Raw genomic sequence first — 21,993 nt, 5'->3', positions numbered from 1 at the left:
CTAGAGCCATTGGCATGCTGTTGGGAGTTGGTAGGCAGGTTGGATTCCCTTTTACTTAGGGGAAAATGTTATAGCTACTATGGTTCATACAGTTGTAGAATTAACAATGAGATGTTCATATTGGACTTAAGGCTATCTGTAATTTTTCTGCTAAATAATCACCTGGTCATATTAAAGCAAGAAGGCATAATTTGTATTTCCTAATGATAGGGTATAGGGCAATACATATCCTAAGATACAAAAATTTTAACTAAAAGTTCTGATGTTATTAGAGAAAATGAGAACACACAGACATGTTGATGAATAAAGTAGTAACTAAACAGTTCATACCAAGGAAGGAGACAACTTAATTGGCATAGCACAGTGCTTCAACGCCACACAAAGTGCTGATAAAATAGAAATACATTTTAGACTACTTCAGCAAGGACTGGGGCAGCAAGTTTCCCTAGTTAGTATTTTTTTTTTTTTTTTTTTGCCAGTCCTGGGCCTTGGACTCAGGGCCTGAGCACAGTCCCTGGCTTCTTTTTGCTCAAGGCTAGCACTCTGCCACTTGAGCCACAGTGCCACTTTTGGCCATTTTCTGTATATGTGGTGCTGGGGAATTGAACCCAGGGCTTGATGTACACAAGGCAAACACTATTGCCACTAGGCCATATCCCCAGCCCCTCCCTAGTTAGTATTTTAAACTACAAAATACCAGGAACTTCTTCAAGTGTCATCCTACCATCACTTCCATCTATAACTTTTTGCTAAGGTAAGGGGAATACTGGAGTTTGAACTCAGACCCTTGTGTTTGCCAAGTAAGTACTTTGGCACATGAATCATATTGTTATACCTCATCTTTAACTCTTGCTGCCAATCAGATTACATCTGCTATCCCAGCTTCCTCCACTTCTACTGTGGAAAAAAGAAGTTGGGATGTGGGCCATGGCCTTACACGCCAAGCCACAGCTGCTACGGTCATGAATATTACCAATATTGTGCAAGTCCCCTTATTTTCCCTTTCTGCCGATGTTATATAACAACTCCATAAGGAGAGCTAGTATTTTTACAATCAATAAACTTCTGGTGGTGTAGCTGAGACAAATATTGTAAAGGCATTACTCAAGAATGATTAGTTTTCTCTTTGTGGTGCAGGAGGGGACAGATGGGATAACCAGATATAAAGAAAAAGAACTATGAAGCAAAATATATAAAATCTTAGGTATTGGAGCTTGAAAAGAGGAAGGAGGATATATGCAATGAACAGGGCAAAAGAGGTGTTTGACATCGTAGAAAGGAGTTTTTGAGTTGTTACTGCTTTAAAAAGACAACACTTTGTATAATTTGATATTTTCCCACCACCACCTTTTTAAAATTATAAAAGAAGACTTTTGCCTCTCCACTGTCAAAAGTTTATTCTTTTTCATTCTATATATGCTGTTCAAGATGGAGTTGGTTAAGTATCATAGGCTACAGTCTTACCTAGTAGATTTCCAATCCTCTTTATCATATCCCTTCATCTCAAGTTGTAAATTATGGGACCAGAATCTATTCTTTCCATAGCTTTACTCCCTCTCAAAGACCTAATTCTTCTTTGTTGCCTTAGCAACTACCACTATCCTAGGGATATAAGAAACACAAAATGAATACTTAATTGAATGAATGAATTTAATGACAAAAAGTGCTGTAATAAATAGGGATCCCACAATCTTCTGAAAGGAAATAATCATTTAGGTAGATAATAATTAAGCCTACAGTTCATCAGGTAAACTTTGAAATTTGTGAATATTATTAGTTTTTATCATTTTTTGTTTTTTATTTGTTTTTTTGCCAGTCCTGGGGCTTGAACTCAGGGCCTGAGCACTGTCCCTGGCTTTTTGCTCAAGGCTAGCACTCTACCACTCGAGCCACAGCGCCACTTCCACCTTTTTCTATATATGTGGTGCTGAGGAATCGACCCCAGGGCTTCATGTATATGAGGCAAGCACTCTACCACTAGGCCATATTCCCAGCCCTAGTTTTACCACTTTTAAGATGTAAAACCATCTACATCACTCAGTTTCTGACTTTATTTACAATGTTACCAGTCTGTTAATATTTTGAGACCTCAAATACCTAGAAAACGGCATATAAATACTATGTGGATACATCTATTCTTCCCATTGCTTACAAATTACTTTAGAAACACATATATTATGTCTTAGATTCACCAATCATTTCATTAATACCTACACTGGCTAAATAGTACATAATAGGAAAAGATATTATTCTTGCTTTCATTAATTTTGCTGTTTTTTTAATCACTGTATACATTCATTCCAGAGGCATACATTTTCCCTAGACATAAAGAATAATCTCTGAGACTGATAAACACAATAAAATACTTTACTTATTAAGCATATTGTATGTAATGGCTAATTTTTATGACATATTGAACAAAAAAACTGTTTTAGCCATATTTTCTCATTCAGAATTTTGAGTATCACATTGTGTATTAACCTCTTGAAGTAGATAATGAAATTCATATATAAGAATCTTACTTTGAGTATTTCCATATATTATAACAGGTAAATTAAAAAATAAGCATTACATTTAAACTTTCATATTCCTTTTTATTCTATTTGTGATCATTATAATGAAGCATTATTGAAAAACACTGTATTTTCAGCTCCACAGAATTTTCACATAGTAAGCTCAGCTTATAATCAACAGAGCTCTCTGTTCTTAACAACGTCTGCCTTCAAGGGAAACTAGTTTAACAGAGTTGAACTTACTGGACTTTATCAAAGCTTCATCTGCCTAAGAAAAAGAAATTGTCCAAATCAGGTTTACTACAAGACTAAGAATCCATCTTAGTATTTAAAAATATTCCCCCTTCCTCCACATCATACTACTATATTAAGAAGGCTGATAAATAATAATAAAAGACTATGCTAAGAAAACTGCCTAGTTAAGGAGTCTATAAGAAAGTCTAAAGACAACAGTGGGAGGGACAGTAAGGGGAAGAGACAAAAGCAAGATCACAGACTAGCAGTGTGGCTCGGTGGTAAGCAACAGCTGTTAGTGGAAAAAACTGAGCAAGAGCATGAGTCCCCGAATTCAAACTCCAGTACAGCACCAAAACAAAAACAAAACACTTAAGATCCCTAGAGGAAACTTGAGGACTGGAGTCTTAACAGCTAGAGTGAACAGTAAGCATAGCCTGATTTCTAGCCAGATAAACATAAAATCTCACACTAAAAAGTGTACCTACCTCAGTTCATTTTATCCAGATAGATGATACTTGGCTTTCATTAAGGTAAAAAGTTAAAAAGCAAAATCAGAACAAACAAAAAACAACAACCACAAAAAGTAGACTGAAGAGATAAGATATCAGAACAAGACTCAGACATGGAAGAGAATTTGAAATAGTTTAGAAATTTAAAATAACAATGAGTAATATGCTAAGAACTTTAATGGAAAAAATGGACAACATGCAAGAATAGATGAATAATGTAAACAGAGAGTTTCCTGTCTCCATCATGTGAGTATACAGTAAGAAAGTGACAGTCTGTAAGCCAGGAAATTGGCCCTTACTAAGAACTGAAATCTGCCATTTTCATCTTAGACAACATTAGGAACTGTTAGTTGTTTAAACCACCCAGTTTTATGGTCTTTTGTTATTGCAGGCTGAGTAGATAAAGACAGTCACTTTGGAAGACAGTTTGGCAATTTCTTACAAAGCTGAATGAATATGGTTTTATCATATGATCTTACAATCTTACTCCTGGGTACTTATGCAAATAAGATGAACATTATGACCCTATAAAAACCTGCACATAAATAACTACACTAGCTTTATTCATAATTGCTAAAAAATTGGAAGCCATCAAAATGTTCTTCAATAGGTAAATGGATAAACAAACTGTGATATATCCATACAATATAATATAATTCAGAAATTAACTGTCAAGTCACAAAAAGACATGCAAGAGCCTTGAAGGAATAAAAAAAAGGAGCCAAGCAGAAAAAAATATCGAATAACTTATTATTCCAACTATATGACATCCTAGAATAGGCAAAAATCTGCAGACAAAAAAGATTAAAGGTTTCCAGGGATGAAAAGGAAAGAAGGATGAGAAGACAAAACATAGGAATTTCTAAGGCACTGAAACTATTTTATATAATGATGTAAATGTGGATGCATGAGAGTATACAACTATCAAAGGCCAAAGAACTACTCAACAGAAAAGTACACTCAGACCTTATTTAATAATTACATATTGGTACCAATTCATTGATTTTTAACAACTATACAACAGCAATGCAAATTCTAATAGGGGAAACTGGGCTGTGGTGTGTGTGTGTGTGTGTGTGTGTGTGTGTATACACTTGCGCACGTGTGCACATGCACACATAGATCTAAACTCTACTTTCTATTCAATTCATCAGTATGCCTAAAACTAATTAAGAAATAAATATATTAGCAGGTCATTGTGGCTCATGGCGGTAATCTTAGCTATTCAAGAAGCTAAGACCCTCGCAGACTGGTTAAAAGCCACTTTGGGCAGAAAAGTTTGTGACTGATCAGCAAAAAGCTAGGCTGAACATGTGGTTCAAGTTGTAGACAACTAGTCATGAGTGAGAAAGCTAAGCGAGAGTATGAGGCTTGAATTCAAGCCCAAGTTCTGGCAGGAAAAAAAGTCTTTAATTAAAAAAATATATTCAAGAGTGTGACCAAAAGAAATTTATAGAAATTTATATGCATGATTAGCATTTCTTACATTTTCTTGCTATTTTATGCACTTTCTAGTTTCATCAGCAATAAATATTCATTGCTTTATGTTTGAATTTTTAATTTTAAATAACGAAGTCAAATAGAACGGATAGATTTGGCATCAGGAGAACATAATCCAGAAGAAATAAAACCGGAAAATCTGATCTTGGCACTGTTGTCAACATATCTCTAAATATCTTCTTTTGTACTATAATAATTAAAAATAATGCTACCTCTCCCTGGGTTTATTTTCTTAACAGAAAAAAATGAGAAAAATTTTGAAGATAAAAATAAAAAGGATAATGTTTTAGTAACTTAAATATTATTGAGAATGGGGAAAGAACATTTTTTCCCCTTAACTAAAGAGCAGACTTGGCTTGGAAAGGATTCAATGAAACCTTTAACCAACCAACAAAAGCCAAATTTATCTGAAATTAGAAACACATAGGAAGCGTTCCATTAAATCAGAAGCTGAGTCCAATTGTAAGGCTATAAGGAGAAACAGCTAAAATTAAATAAAGTATGATTCAAAGGTTCAGGCTGAGACTTCACAGCTTGGAAAGAAACTTGCTCTCTATTTGAACAAATATAATTTCTCTTTCAATGTAGATGTTTTCAAGTTTGTAATCAAGCATTTTCTAGTTAATATTAATATATGAAAATTTATCAGTACTAATCAATGAAAATATAACAGGTACTTAATCTGTTTTTGCTAAAAAGCACTGACTCCTTACTTGGGCCCATGAATTATCTAAAAGGAAGAGAAAAGCTTGGTAATCCTATCTCTATTTTGTACGTATCTTGGTTCTGGGACATTCACAGTATATCCAATGAAGAGAAGATTGATTGTTAATATGTTTACCAGGAAAGGATGGAGAAAACTGCCCCCAAAGAAAAGGAACATCACAGTCTCTGCAAGACAGATTGCTGGCCAAAGATGAATTTACTTATCCTGACCACATGTCTGTTTTTAACTTTTCCAGGATCCCTCCACAGGAACCACCCTGGACATACTTTGGCCAGGACTGTCTAATCATTATGTATGATTTTTGTCTTCCATCCCTAATTCTTCTTCTACTTAACCTAAAGCTCATGTCTGCATTCTAAAGACAGGCTGAAATGCTTTTCTCCCATGGCTAACCATGCTTTGTAATGAACCTCTTTGTCCTTCCTGTGATCACTGCTCTCTTTATTTGGCATACTGGGGCCAGGGGCCAGACCTGACATATGAAACTTGGGTCTGTGGCCCCAAACTGTGGTTCCAGAAATACAAAATCTTCTATCTCTCATGACAAATAGATATATAAAATGTGCACTTATCTAATATTTTCTTGTTCTTTTCTAACTGATGGACTTTTAAGACTTAAACTGATAATCAAGCCCCACCCCTCTAATTTATACTTGAAGGTGTTTTCAGTTGTCTGACAAAAATCAAGCATTGTTCAATCTGTTTATTTTGGTTTGCAAAACAAAAATAAAACCAACTCTAAATATTAACTTTAATTCTTTGTTGATAATGGCTTTGATATAATAATGTATCATTAATAGAGCTCAGATATTAATCCCACTTAAATGACTTGCAACTAGTTTCATTATAATAATATGTATGTTTTCCCATTCTAGCATAATAAGGCAGAGATGACTTACTACATATTGAAAGTTTCATTTAAAAAAAAAAAAAAACAGACTCAAGAACAGGTGTCACAGACTAGATTTTGCATTGCCCAAGTGAGCATTATGTTAGGGGATGATAAGAATGCATCTGAAATTTTAATTTAAGAATGCCCAGACACCAGAGGTAAATAGTACAATTGCTTAAAATGCTAAATAAAGCCAGCTGCTCAAAAGGGCAAGCTCCATGGTAGTTATAATTATTTTCAATCATGCAACAAAAACACAACACAAAGGTTATTTGAAGAGGTTTTTTATGCACACGGTAGACTGTGACCTCTGCTAATCACTTAATACCCTAAGATTAAGTAATGGTAACACGACACTGAACTATCAAAAATGATGGAAAAGAAACTTTTAAAATATTTACTTTGTTGGGCACCAAAGGGCTAATGTTTGTAATCCTAGCTACTTAGGAAGCTGAGATCCACAAGGTCTTGGATGGGAGCAAGCATGGGCAGAAAGGTCCATGAGACTCAATCTCTAACAGCAAAAAAGCCAAGCTGGAGGTATGGTTTAAGTAGTAGAGAGTCAGCTAAGCAAGTAGAGCAAGCACTGAGGCTCTGAGTTCAAACAAATTAAGGGACACCCTCCCCCTCCCCAATACTAGTTATCTACAATGGTATCTCATTTAATCAATTTGGAAGAGAGTTGACTTCTTTGTTCCTATAGCTATAATGGCCACTGAGAGAAAGTGAATTCTTCCACACAATGATGACAGGAAAAACTATGCCCCAATCTCCTTTTCCAGTGGGAATATTGGGTGGCAAGTTGCAAAAAAAAAAAAAAATGTTGTTTCATATTCTATTTACAAAAGACATTGTAAAATGACAAAAAAAAAAAAGAGCTGGGCACTGGTAGCTTATGCTATAATCCTAGCTACTCACAAAAGGCTAAGATCTGAGAACTAAAGTTTAAAGTCAGACTGCAAAGAAAAGTTCTAGAGACTCTTATCTTCAATTAACCAGCAAAACACTGGAAGTGTGGATTAAATAAATGGTAGAGTGCCAGCTCTTGACTTGAGTTCAAGCCCTAGTACTAAGACATGTATGTATACACGTACACATGTGCGTGCGTGTATATATATACACACACACAGTCTTAGCTTTTACCTTCTCATTCTATCTTACCTTCTCTCTAGCCTTGCTCTAGAGAGAAAGAATGAAAGAAACAAGAACAATGGCCTTTTAAGCAATATCTACGGATTTGTCTTTTTCTTTTTCTCTTACTTGTGATTCCTAATAAGGAGTAATGTTTGATTACTCTTAAATGAACAAATTAAAATTTAAAACGTGATAACAACATATTGTGCTATTATCTTTAAGATGCTAGCTTGCCCTTGGTAAGATAATTACATCAAAATATAGCTTTAAAGAACCATTTCTTTCTCTGTTATTTTTAAAGAATGTTATAGTAGACAGAGTGCAGACTGTTTTGTAGCCACAAGTCAAAGACTGCATTTAAGTGGTCTCAGAATGATTCTTTTCTTCCCTTTCTTTAATCATCTCAGCATACTCTAAAGACCCACTGGTAATTCATTTCTATGGACAGACACCAAGGCACTTTTTAAGAAACGATAAGGCAAATAAGTGCATTAATTTACAACTGTGTTCTTAAATGCATCTGTGGCTACTATTGTTTTTACTAAAACACATAGATAATTCTGCTATTAAATAGAGAGCAACATGGTAACAGGCATATTAATAGTAAAACATATTGGTTTTGAATGTATAATCAATGCCAAACAAAATATCTAAACTAATATAAAACACAGAAACCAAAATTGCAATTTATTGTTAATGTATACTCTTTTCAGATTAAGGAAAATATTCAAAGATAAGATGTCATGTCATCAAATGAAAAGCATTAATTTCTATATCCCTAGAAGAACAGGAAAGATTAATTTGCCCATATACAGATTAATTAGCTCATTGATTACATATTAATATTAATGATATTCAGAAAAAAGAAATAGCTTGAAGCTATTATCAGTTTTTTAAATGTCATGAATATAGACATAACAGTTATCACACCTACAATACGTGCAAGTCCGTATAAACTAATTAGAGAATCTATGCCTTGTCAGTCTTTAATTTTGATGTTTGAAACATTTTTGAATCAACATGGAATAATTTATCATTTTCTGTGTTTGAGAATACAATACTTCAAAAATCCAAATACTTGATTAATTATTTAACTGTCATATTCAAAACTGTTAGGAGAAATTTTTCCAATATAGTTGGTTTATACAAATATGTGATCTACACAACTACAAGTTGGGCATGGCTTGCTGGGGACTGAAACCAGGCCTTGTGCATGCTAATACACTCTGACCCCGACCATCCCAAAGCACTATCACATGTTTCCCCTGTTCTTCACTGAAGAAGCACAAATCTTTCAGAGAGGCATTATTATATCTTTGGCACCATTTGTTAGGCTGTGTAATCCAATCCTGTGTCATTTCCTCAATTTAATTAAAAGATTTCCTAACAACTCTAAGTTAACTACTTTTGACAATATCTCTCCAAAAGCACAGTTGCATTGTTTTCCATAATTACTACAAATGTATTATGAAATTACATGCTGAATTCCTATAAGAACCTATTGCAAGAACTGTAATTACTGTAAAAAAAAAACACTTTTCCTAATCATAGTTAAGAGTATAATATATGGGGTTATTAAAAACACAAGCATTTCATACTTGTACGCCTTAAAAATATACCTAAGTACCATTATCATATTTGCTTTGCTTTACTTGAGAACTGTAGTATCACCAGCTTTCAAAACTGATTGGGTTTCCATCTGTAATTCTACCTACCCAGAAGGCCAGATCTAGAGAGCTGGGACCTGACACCAGTTTGGGCAAATAGCAAGACCCATGTGGTAGTGTATACCTATCATCTCAGCTACAAGGGAAGCTTAAATAGGATTTTGGTTCATGCTGGGGCCAGGCAAAAAGAGAGACTTTTTTCCAAAAATAATGAAAACAGAAAAGATGCGAGTTTTAGCTCAAGCAGTAGAGCTCCTAACTAGCAAGTGAAAGGCTCTGAGTTCAAACCCAAGTACTGCCAAAATGAAAACCACAAAACTGATTTTGATGGTTTAAACCTTCTACATAATTTAGCAAATGAGAAGGAAAAAAAAAGAATGCCCAGGAGTTTTGATATTTTGGCACCTACTCAAGTAAGACATGATAAGCATATAAGCATCTTTATTATGATCAGTCGAGCACCGCAAGCAGGGCAAGAATTCCATACTTAAGATTTCTGGTCATTTACAAAATAGCACTTCTAACTTTTGAGGCTGAAATGACTACACTCTCCCTGTCCCTTGGAATATTGTTTACAACTTTATAACACCATTAGTCACATTTCCCATCTGGACACAGAGTTTTTAAATGTTTGCATTTATTTTCTGTTTAGACTGGGAGCTTCCTAAGTACAGGAATTCTAATCATCCATATGAAAGTTGGCAACCTTTATTTAGCAAAGGGCTAGATAGCAAATATTTTGTACTTTGTAGGTTTATAAGCTCTTTTAAAATGTGGCAGTCTTATAAACTAGCCATGAAGATAACAGGGGACAACCATTCGCTGGACCCCTGCACAGCCTTTTATTAAAGACAACATTTTGATGTCACACTGGGCTTCTAGGTCTTAATAGTTCTATTACTTCTGGTAAATTACCCATCCATATAAGATGTGACTAATATAGGTTTATTATGAATATTAAATGAGATAAAATATGCAAAGTTCTTACACAGTAGACTTACACAATAAGGCTCACTAAGTGTTAGCTACTGCTATATGATTATTTTTGTACTCTCTGAACTAAGTAGTGTTCAATAAATTGTTTAATAAAATGAAGATATTAACATTTTTATACAGGAAAATACCTTGTTTTAGTCCGTAAAGTATTTTTTTAAACTTTTTTGAGGGTGAGTATACAACCTAGTGGTACAGCAAGTGTTCTAGGATCTATGTTTGATCCCCAGTTCTACAAAAATAATTAAATTTTCTACAAAGTGCTCTTAAACGATTATTTTGAACTGTTATTTTCAGTTTTTAAGAAGTGCTCTTAAACGATTCTTTTTAACTTATTTTCAGTTTTACCTGAAGAATTCGAAATTTAAAAACTCTTACAAGTGCCTTTTAATATCGGAAGACCTCATTTTTTTAAAATTTATTTTTGGCAGTACAAAGGTTCAAACTCAGATCCTACCATCTGCTCTATGGGCAAGGTTATCATGGAGCCAGGCCTGTGTTTCTTTTTTCTGCTGGTAATTTTTTAGATAGAGCCTGGCTTCCTGTCCCGGAATGTTCCTAAGGATGATTGACCTGTTAGGCTCCCTGGAAGCTAGGAGAGTAGGCTCTTGCTATGGAGTTCAGTTCTTCAGTGAAACAGGGTCCCCCAAATTCCAGGCTTGAGCTGGAAGTTGGAGGCTTGAGCTGGCCTCCAACTAAGATCCCAACTTCAACCTCCCAAGTAAGCTAGGATTATAGGCCTGAGTGACTAAGACCCTAAATAGTAGGATCAATCAATATAAATGTGGATGTAAAGTCTTTGCATAGGGAGGGGGGAGGGGGGAATGAGGGACAAGGTAACAAACAGTACAAGAAATGTATCCAATGCCTAATGTATGAAACTGTAACCTCTCTGTAATTCAATTTGATAATAAAAATATATTTTAAAAAGTCTTTGCATAATAAAATTTAGCATAGTAAGTAAGACACCATAAAAGTTCATTCTTGTGGGATTTTGTTGTAAACAACTAGGCTTTATCTTAAAAAAATATTTTTCAAGCATTTTTCTACATTTAATCTCATTTCCTCCTGATCACAGAATTAAACTACAAAGATGAGAATCTATCTTCATTATTTGATAGATTTTAAAACAAATTAAAGGGCTAGGGATATAGCACAATGAAAGATTATTTATTTAGTGTGTTTAAAGCCCTGGGTTCAAAATAACACACACAAAATGTTCGCATGTGCACAAGAACACACACACATACAAAAATTTCAGAAAATATTTTGAATAGACAATGAAAACAAAAAGAAATAAGACAAAGTCTCAAAGAATTCATAATCAAAGAGCCACATAAATGATTTTAAAACAAATATGCAGCTGGGCAATGGGAGTTCACACATAATCTTAGCTGCTGAGGAGACGGAGATCTGAGGATCATGGTTCAAAGCCATGCTGGGCAGAAATATTTGAGACTCTTATCTTTAATTAGCTAGCAAAAAGCCAGACACAAACCTATTGATCAAGTGGTAGAGTGCTGGCCTTGAGTAAAAAATCCAAGAAAGAGAAAGGCCCTCAGTTTAAGCCACAAAATTGGCATTAATGAAAACAAAACACAATGACAAGTTGAGGTTTTCAGGTTTCCTGAAGGGAAATAGGGAAATATCTTAAAGGAAACAACTGTAGAAGATGAACAAGATTTTGTGAGATCCACTGGAGAGCTCTTCTGGAAAGAAGAAATTATATGTTCTCAGTGAAGCAGTACACAGAAGTTCCAAGGCATACATTTATAGGTGGACTGGTAAGAAATGCAGTGCAGGGCAGTGAGAAGTGGCCAGTACATGTAAAGGGGGATTATAGCCATGTACTGCTGCACCTGCATTAAATACTGAGATGGAGTCTTGATGAATTTTTACTCTGGCTGGCCTCAAATCATTATCCTCCCAATCTCTGCTTCAGCTAGCTTAAATGTAACATTCATATGGCATAATGTGAGAATGTTTAATAAATATTATGATACTCAGTGGCGAGTGCCTAAGGGGCAGGGGCCCTAAATGACTAGAGCGCTTCCTTAGTTATAATACTAACTCATTTTTTAAATTTGAAAATAAAAATCATATATGCACCCATCAGCATATTTCTGGTAGTTGTGTGTGTGTGTGTGTATGTGTGTGTGTATGTGTGTGTGTGTGTGTTGGTACTGGGCTAATATTCAAGGACTTGTGCGCTTGCTTGGCTCTTTTTCAATGCTGGTGCTCTACCACATGAGCCATGCCTCCACTTCTGATCTTTTGCTGATTAATTGAAAATGAGTCCCAGGGACTTTTCTGTCTCAGCTAGCTTCAAACTACACTCCTCAGATCGCAACCGCCTGAGTAGCGAGGGTTACTGCTGTGAGCCACCAGTACCCAGCTTGGCAGTTTTACTGTTTAAAAAATAAAGTTGTACTTCAAAGAGTTTAGAGGCTACTTATATTAGATTAAATTTTTAAATGAAAAGAAACATCTCTTTAAGAGTATATTGAGTATATTTACCTCAATGTTTAAAACCTGATTTGATTCATAATAATTTAATCAGATTGTTAAGGCACACATATAACATACAAGACATATCAGTGTTTACAAAAACATTTACAATTTCTAAGAAAGTTATCAAGACTATGTCCCTTGACCATCTCATAAGAAGTAAAGGGACTTCACTGACTACTAGCTCTAGCAGCGTTGGATAGGGTTTAAACAGACTTCATGAGATTTTTCAAAAACATTTCCAATGAAATTGTTTCCCCTTCTAAGTGACTTTGATGCTAATTATGTATTGCTTCTTTCGAAATCAAATATCTCTGAACTCATTCTGCCAGAACCTGTCTAAAAAGGGTAGAGTATATTGTTAAAAAAGATTCATTCTTAGCAATATACTTAAAAAAAAAAGTCTACAAATTAATGTAAGCATCTAGACAGCTTGAAGGGAAATGTTTTAAAATTTGGAATGAGATGTGGGAGATGTAAGTTTTATTTATTTCATTTACTGTGTTTAATGTGCTCTGGCCAAGTGCGTGGCAATGCATAAATAACCCAAAAGTGTATGCCCTGCTTGAAATCACATACCTTTTCCTTCAACATAAAATAAGTAGCTAAATATCTCAGGTAGAGCTGGGCTTCCTAGCTTCCACCTAAATCTTCCCAACTGCAAACAGGAAAAAACTCAAAACCACTGAGAATAAGAAGCCTTGATTAAATCAATGAACAGAAGTTTGATGTTCTTTAAAATTTTCATTGTATACAATTCTATATCTTATTTGTTATTTGAAAATGATTTCACCTATCTAACACTAAACAAAATTGATAGTCCAGGAAAATGTACCACGTTACACTGTGGCAACTGCAAACCTTTGATTCGCTTCCTCCAGGATTATTTCTACCTCAACCTGAGAAGCACTGCGGCACAGGTACAAAAATAAGTATGTATAATGATGTGTAGCATGGACTCCAACATAGTGTGGAAAAAATTTTAGCTCTTTAATACCCATATATTCTAGCTATAAAATGCCTCTCACAGGCATTTTTTCTATCCCCTTAAATGGGAACTAAAGCTAAAGGAAGCATTATAGTGCAAAGAAGTTTGAATTCTTCTGAGGCACGTAGATATTCTAACTGGCATTCTAAATTCCTGAAATAAAGGCCTTTCTTGAAGCCAGGTGCTGATGGCACACATCTGTAATCCTAGCTACTCAGGAGGCTGAGGTCTGAGGATCATGGTTCAAAGTCATTCTGGGCAGGAAAGTCCATGAGACTCTTATCTCCAATAAACCATTGAAGAGCTGGAAGTGGAGCTGTGGCTCAAGTGGTATAGCTTTAGCCTTGAATGTTTGAAAAAGCTAAGGAACAGAGTCCAGACCCTGGGTTCAAGTTGGAATACTAGCATACATGTGTACACACACACACACAAACACACAAACACACAAACCATAGGTAGGAAAACACATCTTAAGAAATTTTATGAAGGTTGAATGGCAAGTCCTCATGCACTCACAGTAATACTTGCTTAGGTCAGTGATCTCAGAGAAGTACAAGGCAGACGTATGTCTTAGACCTTGAAAGCAGGAACAGCTAGCTTTCCAAAGATGTATGGTTGCAACATACTCCAGAGCTTATCTCTGTTCCGCCACCTTCTCCACACAATGCCAGTTTTAAAAATCACTGATTTCAGCATGCCAGTATTACAGGTGAGAGCAGATCTTCCAGCTCTGGAGTGTTGGAACAGAGAACTAGTGAGCACAACTAGAAGTTCAGAGCAGCACACAGAGCCTGACTGGTCAGAAATTTCCCTGTTATGATTAAATGATGGGCTTATTGAGCACAGGGCTTTTCTACTGTCTCAAAGTTATTCTCAGAATTTATTTTTCCTATCTAGATTTCCTTCATTTTTTTTTCCATTTAGCTTTGTAACTTTAACATGGAAAAACTGTATGAAGTTCTTATCATGGCCTGACTTTCATCTTAAAGATAAGTCCCCTGTTGTTGAAGGTTATAATCTAATAATTATGCTCCATGGTCATATTTGTGTTTTCAATTTGAAGGAACAAATGCATATGATGAAAATAAATTTTATGAGAAAATCAAACCATCTGTAGCTCTTACTCATTCTCCTTTGTGACTACTGCTCAACAAAGATGGGCAAGGAGTAAGGCACCCAGGACATGAGATTATTGTCTTTTGTTGGTTTGTTTATCCTGGGGCTTGAACTCAGGGCTTGGGCACTGTCCCTTAGCATTTCTGCTTCTGGCTAGTACTCTACCACTGTGAGCCACATCTCTACTTATGGTTTTCTGGTGGTTAATTGGAGATAGGAGTCATGGACTTTCCTGACTGGGTTGGCTTTTTTGGACTGCAATCCTCAGATCTCAGCCTGCTGAGTAGCTAGGATTACATGTGTGGGCCACCAGCACCTGGCTCATGAGATTGTTTAGCATCCAAACAACAGCAACAACAAAAAACATCTGCTTCAAAAGCTAAAGTTAACTAATGAAGTTCAGAAAGATAAAAACAACAGCCCAGCATCTTTCATTCTTCCTCCCATCATCTAGAGAGATACATTGGTATTCTAAATTTCTGAAATAAAAATCTTTCTTGATGGGTGCCCATGGCTTATGTCTGTTATCCTATTTACTCAGAAGGCTAAGCTCTGAAGACTGAAGTATGAAGTCAGCCTGGGCAGGAAAGTCCACGAAAGTCTTATCTCCAACTAATTATCAAAATTTGGAAAACAAACAACCAAAGTGGAGCTGTGGTTCAAGTGGTAGACCAGTAGCCTTGAGTAAAAAAAATCTCGGGGAAAGATGAAGTTAAACTTTCTCTCTTCGCAGATGACATACCTAAAGAATCCCATAGACTCTACCCCCAAGCTACTAGAGCTGATCCTAAACTTTGGCAAAGTTGCAGGATATAAAATAAACCCTCAAAAATCAACGGCCTTTCTCTACACTAATGACCTGAAGACCGAGGTGGAATCAGGAAAGCAACTCCTTTTGCAATAGCCCCAAAAAACATAAAATACCTAGGAATAACCTTAACCAAAGAAGTGAAAGACCTCTTTGATGAGAACTTTAAAAGCTTGAAAAATGAAATTAAAGCAGAACTAAGGAAATGGAAAAACCTCCCATGATCCTGGATTGGGAGGATTAATATAATCAAAATGGCAATATTGACAAAGGCTATCTACAAATTCAATGCAATACCCATTAATATCCCAACACCATTTTTTAATGAAATAGAGGAAGCAATCCAGAAATTCATATGGAACGATAAAAGACCTAGAATAGCAAAAACAATCCTAAGCAGAAAGAACAGTGCTGGAGGAATCACAATACCCAACTTCAAGCTGTATTATAAAGCTATGGTAATAAAAACAGCCTGGTATTGGCACCAGAACAGACCTGAAGACCAATGGAACAGAATTGAAGACCCAGAAATGAACCCACAGAACTATGCCTACTTAATCTTTGATAAAGGAGCAAAAACAATAGCTTGGAAGAAAGATAGCCTCTTTAACAAATGGTGCTGGCAAAGCTGGTTCAACACATGCAACAAACTAAAACTAGATTCTTATATATCACCTTGCACCAAAATCAATTCCAAATGGATTAAAGACCTCGAAATCAAAACAGACACCCTGAAAACACTAAAGGAAGGAGTAGGAGAAACACTTGGGCTCCTTGGCACTGGACGGAACTTCCCTCAACAATGACCCAGAAAGGATACAAAACAAAGAAAGGTTGGATAAATGGGACTGCATCAAACTGCAGAGCTTCTGCATGGCAAAGGACATAGCTCGCAAGATAAAACAGAAAGCCCACAAATTGGGAGAAGATCTTTACTGGCCATTCAACGGACAAAGGCCTCATATCTAAAATATATGCAGAACTAAAAAAATTAACTTCCTCCAAAACAAATCCGCAAAGAACCAATAGCCCCCTCATCAAGTGGGCTAAAGACTTACAAAGAGACTTCTCTGATGAGGAAATGAGAATGGCCAAAAGACATATGAAAAAGTGCTCGACATCACTGGCCATAAAAGAAATGCAAATCAAAACAACATTGAGATTCCATCTTACCCCGGGCGGAATGTCATATATCAAGAAAACTCACAATAACAATTGTTGGAGGGGATGTGGCCAAAAGGGAACCCTACTTCATTGTTGGTGGGAATGTAAACTGGTTCAGCCACTCTGGCAAGCAGTATGGAGATTCCTCAGAAGGCTCAATATAGAACTCCCCTATGACCCAGCAGCCCCACTTTTGGGTATCTATCCAAAAGACCACCAATAAGAACACACTAAAGCCACCAGCACAACAATGTTCATCGCAGTGCAATTTGTCATAGCTAGAATCTGGAACCAACCCAGATGCCCCTCAGTAGACGAATGGATCAGAAAAATGTGGTACATATACACAATGGAATTTTATGCCTCTATCAGAAAGAATGACATTGCCCCATTTGTAAGGAAATGGAAGGACTTGGAAAAAATTATACTAAGTGAAGTGAGCCAGACCCAAAGAAACATGGATTCTATGGTCTCCCTTATTGGGAGTAATTAGTACAGGTTTAGGCAAGTTACAGCAGAGGATCACAAGAGCCCATTAGCTATACCCTTATGAACACATAAGATGATGCTAAGTGAAATGAACTCCATGTTATGGAAACGATTGTTATATCACAGTTGTAATTACTTTCAATGTACCATGTGTATCTGTAGCATCTATTATAGATGATATTCTTGTATCACCTTCCTGTGGTTGTACCTACACTTTCTCTGTAACATTATCTGAGTATATTGGAAACCATGTATACTGATATTAGAACTAGGAAATTGAAAGGGAATACCAAAATTGAGAGACTCAGGGTAAAAAAAGAAAAACAACTACAAAAGCAATACTTGCAAAACAGTTTGGTCTAAGTGAATGGAACACCTCATGGGGGGAAAGGGAAAGGGGGTAGGGGGAGAGGGGTATGAGGGACGAGGTAACAAACAATACAAGTAATGTATCCAATGCCTAATGTATGAAACTGTAACCTCTCTGTACATCAGTTTGATAATAAAAATATGTAAAAAAAAATCTCAGGGACAGCACCTAAGTCCTGAGTTCAAGCCCCAAGACTAGGCCACCCCTCCCCCCCTGCAATCTTCCTTTCATGAACCATAAGCAGGAAAGAATGCCTTAAGAAACTTTATGGAAGTTGAATCACAAGTCCTTACCCACTTAAAATAATGTTTGTTTAGGTCTGTACAAGAGACATAAAGTCATATGTGCATTAAGTTTCTACTAATCAGAAGTGCAACTATTACTGAAAAGTATTACTAAAAGGTCTATCTGTAGCCTAACAGGTGATTTTTCAATCACCTTATTGCTTAATATTAGTTTGTCCATTAGTGGTACCTGAGATTGGTCACTATTAAGGATACAAGCTAGTTTCTTTTTTTTTTATGCCACTGACAAGAACTTTTATTTCTTTTTAATGACATTAAACACAACTGCTACAAGGGAAGAAACACGATAAAGAGGAGGCACTAAACTTCAGTTTCATAACTGATCCTGACAACAATGCAAGTAAATCAGAACCTGTATTAGATGAAAACTATAAGCTATCTCAGGCTCCATTTTAGAAGTAAACTAAATAGCACATTTTTACTCTGCTTTGTCAAGACCCCTATGGAAAGAATGCCATCATGGATGAAGAAAGCAGTTAGATGCACATAACCCTTACTCAGTTAAATGCACATAACCCTTACTCAAATTTAAACATATATCAAAAATTCTACCTGAAATACTAGACTTAGATCAAAATCAAACATAGGAAATATGCAGCTTTGAAAAGAAATTAAAAGTCCAGTTTCTACCCACTACCATCTTAAGGCAAATATGCCAGATGAGTTTTCTTTGGCTTTGTTTTTCTTTTTTAAGAATACCATGTTAACCACTAAAGAACAGCTCTCTCCTCCTCCAGTCCAACAGATTTAATTAAGCTGCTTTGGAAAACAGAATTATTTGAGCAAGAGGAAATGTGATTGTCACATTTTCTAGTTAACCTGTCATTCATTTGATTTGGCAAAGGCAACGCTCTTATTACACATTTAGTCTTAAAACCTTCCTATACCAGGAGGGCCAACAATGTCTCAGATTTTTGCCTAGGCAAAATGCTGTCCCTCCACTCCCTGAGTTACCTGTGAGGAACAAGACAGCTGCAATGCTAGCTAGTCTGGCTATGTTTAATTTCAACTATGCTTTGGTCCCAAAGGTGGATGTTTGGACAAGCTAGTTTCTTTAATCAAGAAAAAAGAAGGATACAAGCTAGAAAATTTAGATGATAGTAGACATAGTAGAATCTTTATAAACATCAGCTTTGTCAGAAATATTTAAAGCATAATTTAATATGTGCTCTGCTTTGCTAAAGATTTTCCTTGTGACCTGAGATAGTTACTTGAATTTAGTAGTACATTGATAACACCAGGAAGTAGCTGAAAAGAATATGACTTCTTATCAACTTGTCTACTCTTGGAACAAAAAACAAAGAGCTTCAGTATCTAAATGAAAACCTATTGGGTTTAATGAGAAAAAAAATTTCCACAATCATGAAAATGGGAACCCTGAAAAAGAAACTTGTTCTTAAAGCATTTCCAAGTACTCAATATTCAAAATTTACAATGATTTGATTCTAATTTTCCTAATGACTTCATGTTCTCTTGCCTCTCTCATCACATGTTATGCCCACTGACTTAAAATTCCTCTATGCCCTGACCAAGCTGCTTCTAACTTGCACTTTAGGTCTCAGTTTGAAAAAACACAGAGGAACTTCAAATCGTTGTTCATTGTATGGTCCACCCACATCTCATTATTAAAATATATTTTGATTGTTCATTCTCTTTGCATTTAAGCTGCCCTTAAAAGAGAGACTGTATCTGTGTGCTTCATGGAAGTAGGGCAAGGGTCCAGGGCATGTCAAGTAGTAGAGCAACTGCCTAGCAACCATGAGGGTGTGAGTTCCAATCTCAGCTCTGAAATTCAAAGGTAATCCAGATCCTGGGTGAGGTGGTACACATTTATAATCCCAGCACTCAGGAGGCCAAAGCTGGAGGATAATTTATGTACAGCCAGGGCTATGTAGTGGGACTCTCTCTCAAAAAAGAAGCTGGGTATAATGGTACCTTCCTGTACCACCACCACTACTACTACTGGGTAGGTAGAGGTAGGGGGAGTGCTGTCTGAGGTAGCTATTTGAAAAACTAAAGCAAAAAGGGGCGCGGGTGCAGCTTGACAAGCATAAGGCTCTGAGTTAAATCCCCAGTATTACAAAAAGGAAAAGGAAAAAAGGAAAGCAAAAGGAAAAGGGAAAGCAAAGAGGGAGAAAGGGAGGAAAAAGTAGAAAGAGGAAGGAAAAGAGAGTGGAAATGTTAATGTCTGAGAACCTTGGGTCTACTTTTATACAATAATTATGATGGGCAAATGAGTTTAATAATGTGAAAGCTGTATCATCATTATCATTATTAAAAGTCTATATTTTACTCTTTGAAACAACAGTGAATTTGCTAAACCACAATTAAAAATAAGTACAAGAAATCAAACAGATCATAAAATACATTTTTATTTTTTTTTTTTTCAGTCAGGGTGATACTGCTGGCCTCAAACTTAGAATCTTCTTGCCACAGCCTCCAAAGTGCTGGGATTATAGGCATGTGCTATCACATGTGGCTATAAAACATGCTCTGTTGTTTTTTTTAAACCCACTATTTTCTTTGTAAATTTTATTTGGGCAATGGATAACATTTGTGCAAAAAATCTGACATGCTGCATAGCTCCTTACCTGACCAGTGTCCTGTGGAGATACCAGTCCTGTCTGTACATGTCTCACTTACAGGTCTAAACACAGTCTCCCATCCACCAGTAGCATAGCGCCAATTCTGGGATTCCAGGATGAGTGTCCGCTGGGTGCCATAAGCAATCATGAAGCAGTAAACCACATGATGGAGTTGACAACCATAGCCACAGCCTTTGTTGATGTTACATACCAGCTTCTTGGCTTTGCTGCAGTCCTTGGGATTCTGTCAAAGAGAAAAGAAACAAACAAAAACAAAAATAAAGTTGTACAGAGACATTAACATATCTTTAGACATCACAAGTATCAAAAATCATACAAGCCAGGGGCTGGGGATATAGCCTAGTGGCAAGAGTGCTTGCCTCGGATACACGAGGCCCTAGGTTCGATTCCCCAGCACCACATATACGGAAAACGGCCAGAAGCGGCGCTGTGGCTCAAGTGGCAGAGTGCTAGCCTTGAGCGGGAAGAAGCCAGGGACAGTGCTCAGGCCCTGAGTCCAAGGCCCAGGACTGGCCAAAAAAAAAAAAAAAAAATCATACAAGCCAGAACTGGTCCAGCATGATTCTTATTAAGCCAACAATCCAACTTTAAGGATTAGACCCAATAAAATTTTATGTAAAATAGCAAACTCCTTTTTACAACTAAAGATTAAAAAGTATTTATGTGCATACATAGGGAGATGAAAGAGAAAAAGGACAAAGAAAAAGGTCAATATCACTAAATAAATGCCAAACAAAACAGTTATTTAAAATACTTTCTTAAAAATAATAAAAAGTCAGGTGTTTGTGGCTCATGCCTGTCATCCTTTTTAACTCAGGAGGTTGAGATCTGATGATCATGATTCAAAGTCAGCCAAACCAGGAAAGTCTGTGAGACTCTTATGTACAATTAACTACCAAAAAAGACAGACATGGAGCAGTGGTTCAATGTACATAAACTTAGAACAGTGCCCAGACCCTGAGTTCAAGTCCCCAGACTGGCAACTATATACATAGACGTAATACTTTTTAATATTTTCTTACTTTTCTGTAACTGAGAACATATGTGTAATTACATAATCCTAACTCAAGTTAAAAACACTGTGTTCTTAATGGAAGAAGTAAAAACCATTCATTCCAACAGCACTTCAGATTCTGAGCTTATTTTCTGTGATAAAACTCAGAACCCAGGAAGAAGTTACAATTTATCCTTTAATTCAGTCTATCACTACAAACAAAATCTACTTTTTCATTATGAAATAAAAGACAATGGGTAAAGACACTGTTTAATTCAACAATTGTAAAACACTAGTCATAGAATTTCTTTTTAAAACAAACATGATACTTGCTACCAGCAATTTTTATAACAGAATACATAATATGTTTTATACTATCTTGATACTGATGTGTCAATTTTAATTGGAAGGTCCATTTTCCTATTTTTATATATTGCCATAAAAATGGTTGGCTGATATGAGAATCTCTTATT

At 36.0% G+C, this 21,993-nt stretch overlaps 1 protein-coding gene across 10 annotated transcripts in view; it reads right to left on the bottom strand.

Moving 5' to 3' along the window:
* Fut8 (fucosyltransferase 8) overlaps positions 1 to 21,993 on the bottom strand; it is a 171,646-nt gene that overhangs the window by 29,813 nt on the left and 119,840 nt on the right. For all 10 annotated transcript variants that reach the window (XM_048361753.1, XM_048361759.1, XM_048361756.1 and 7 more), the window contains one exon: positions 20,512 to 20,749. In XM_048361753.1, the coding sequence (XP_048217710.1) occupies positions 20,512 to 20,749 (238 nt within the window). The remainder of the gene's footprint in view (positions 1 to 20,511; positions 20,750 to 21,993) is intronic.

The sequence above is a fragment of the Perognathus longimembris genome, chromosome 14 (genome assembly GCF_023159225.1).
Source record: "Perognathus longimembris pacificus isolate PPM17 chromosome 14, ASM2315922v1, whole genome shotgun sequence".
In the NCBI taxonomy this organism is placed as follows: Eukaryota; Metazoa; Chordata; class Mammalia; order Rodentia; family Heteromyidae; genus Perognathus; species Perognathus longimembris.
This window is presented reverse-complemented; position numbering and strand designations above follow the sequence as displayed.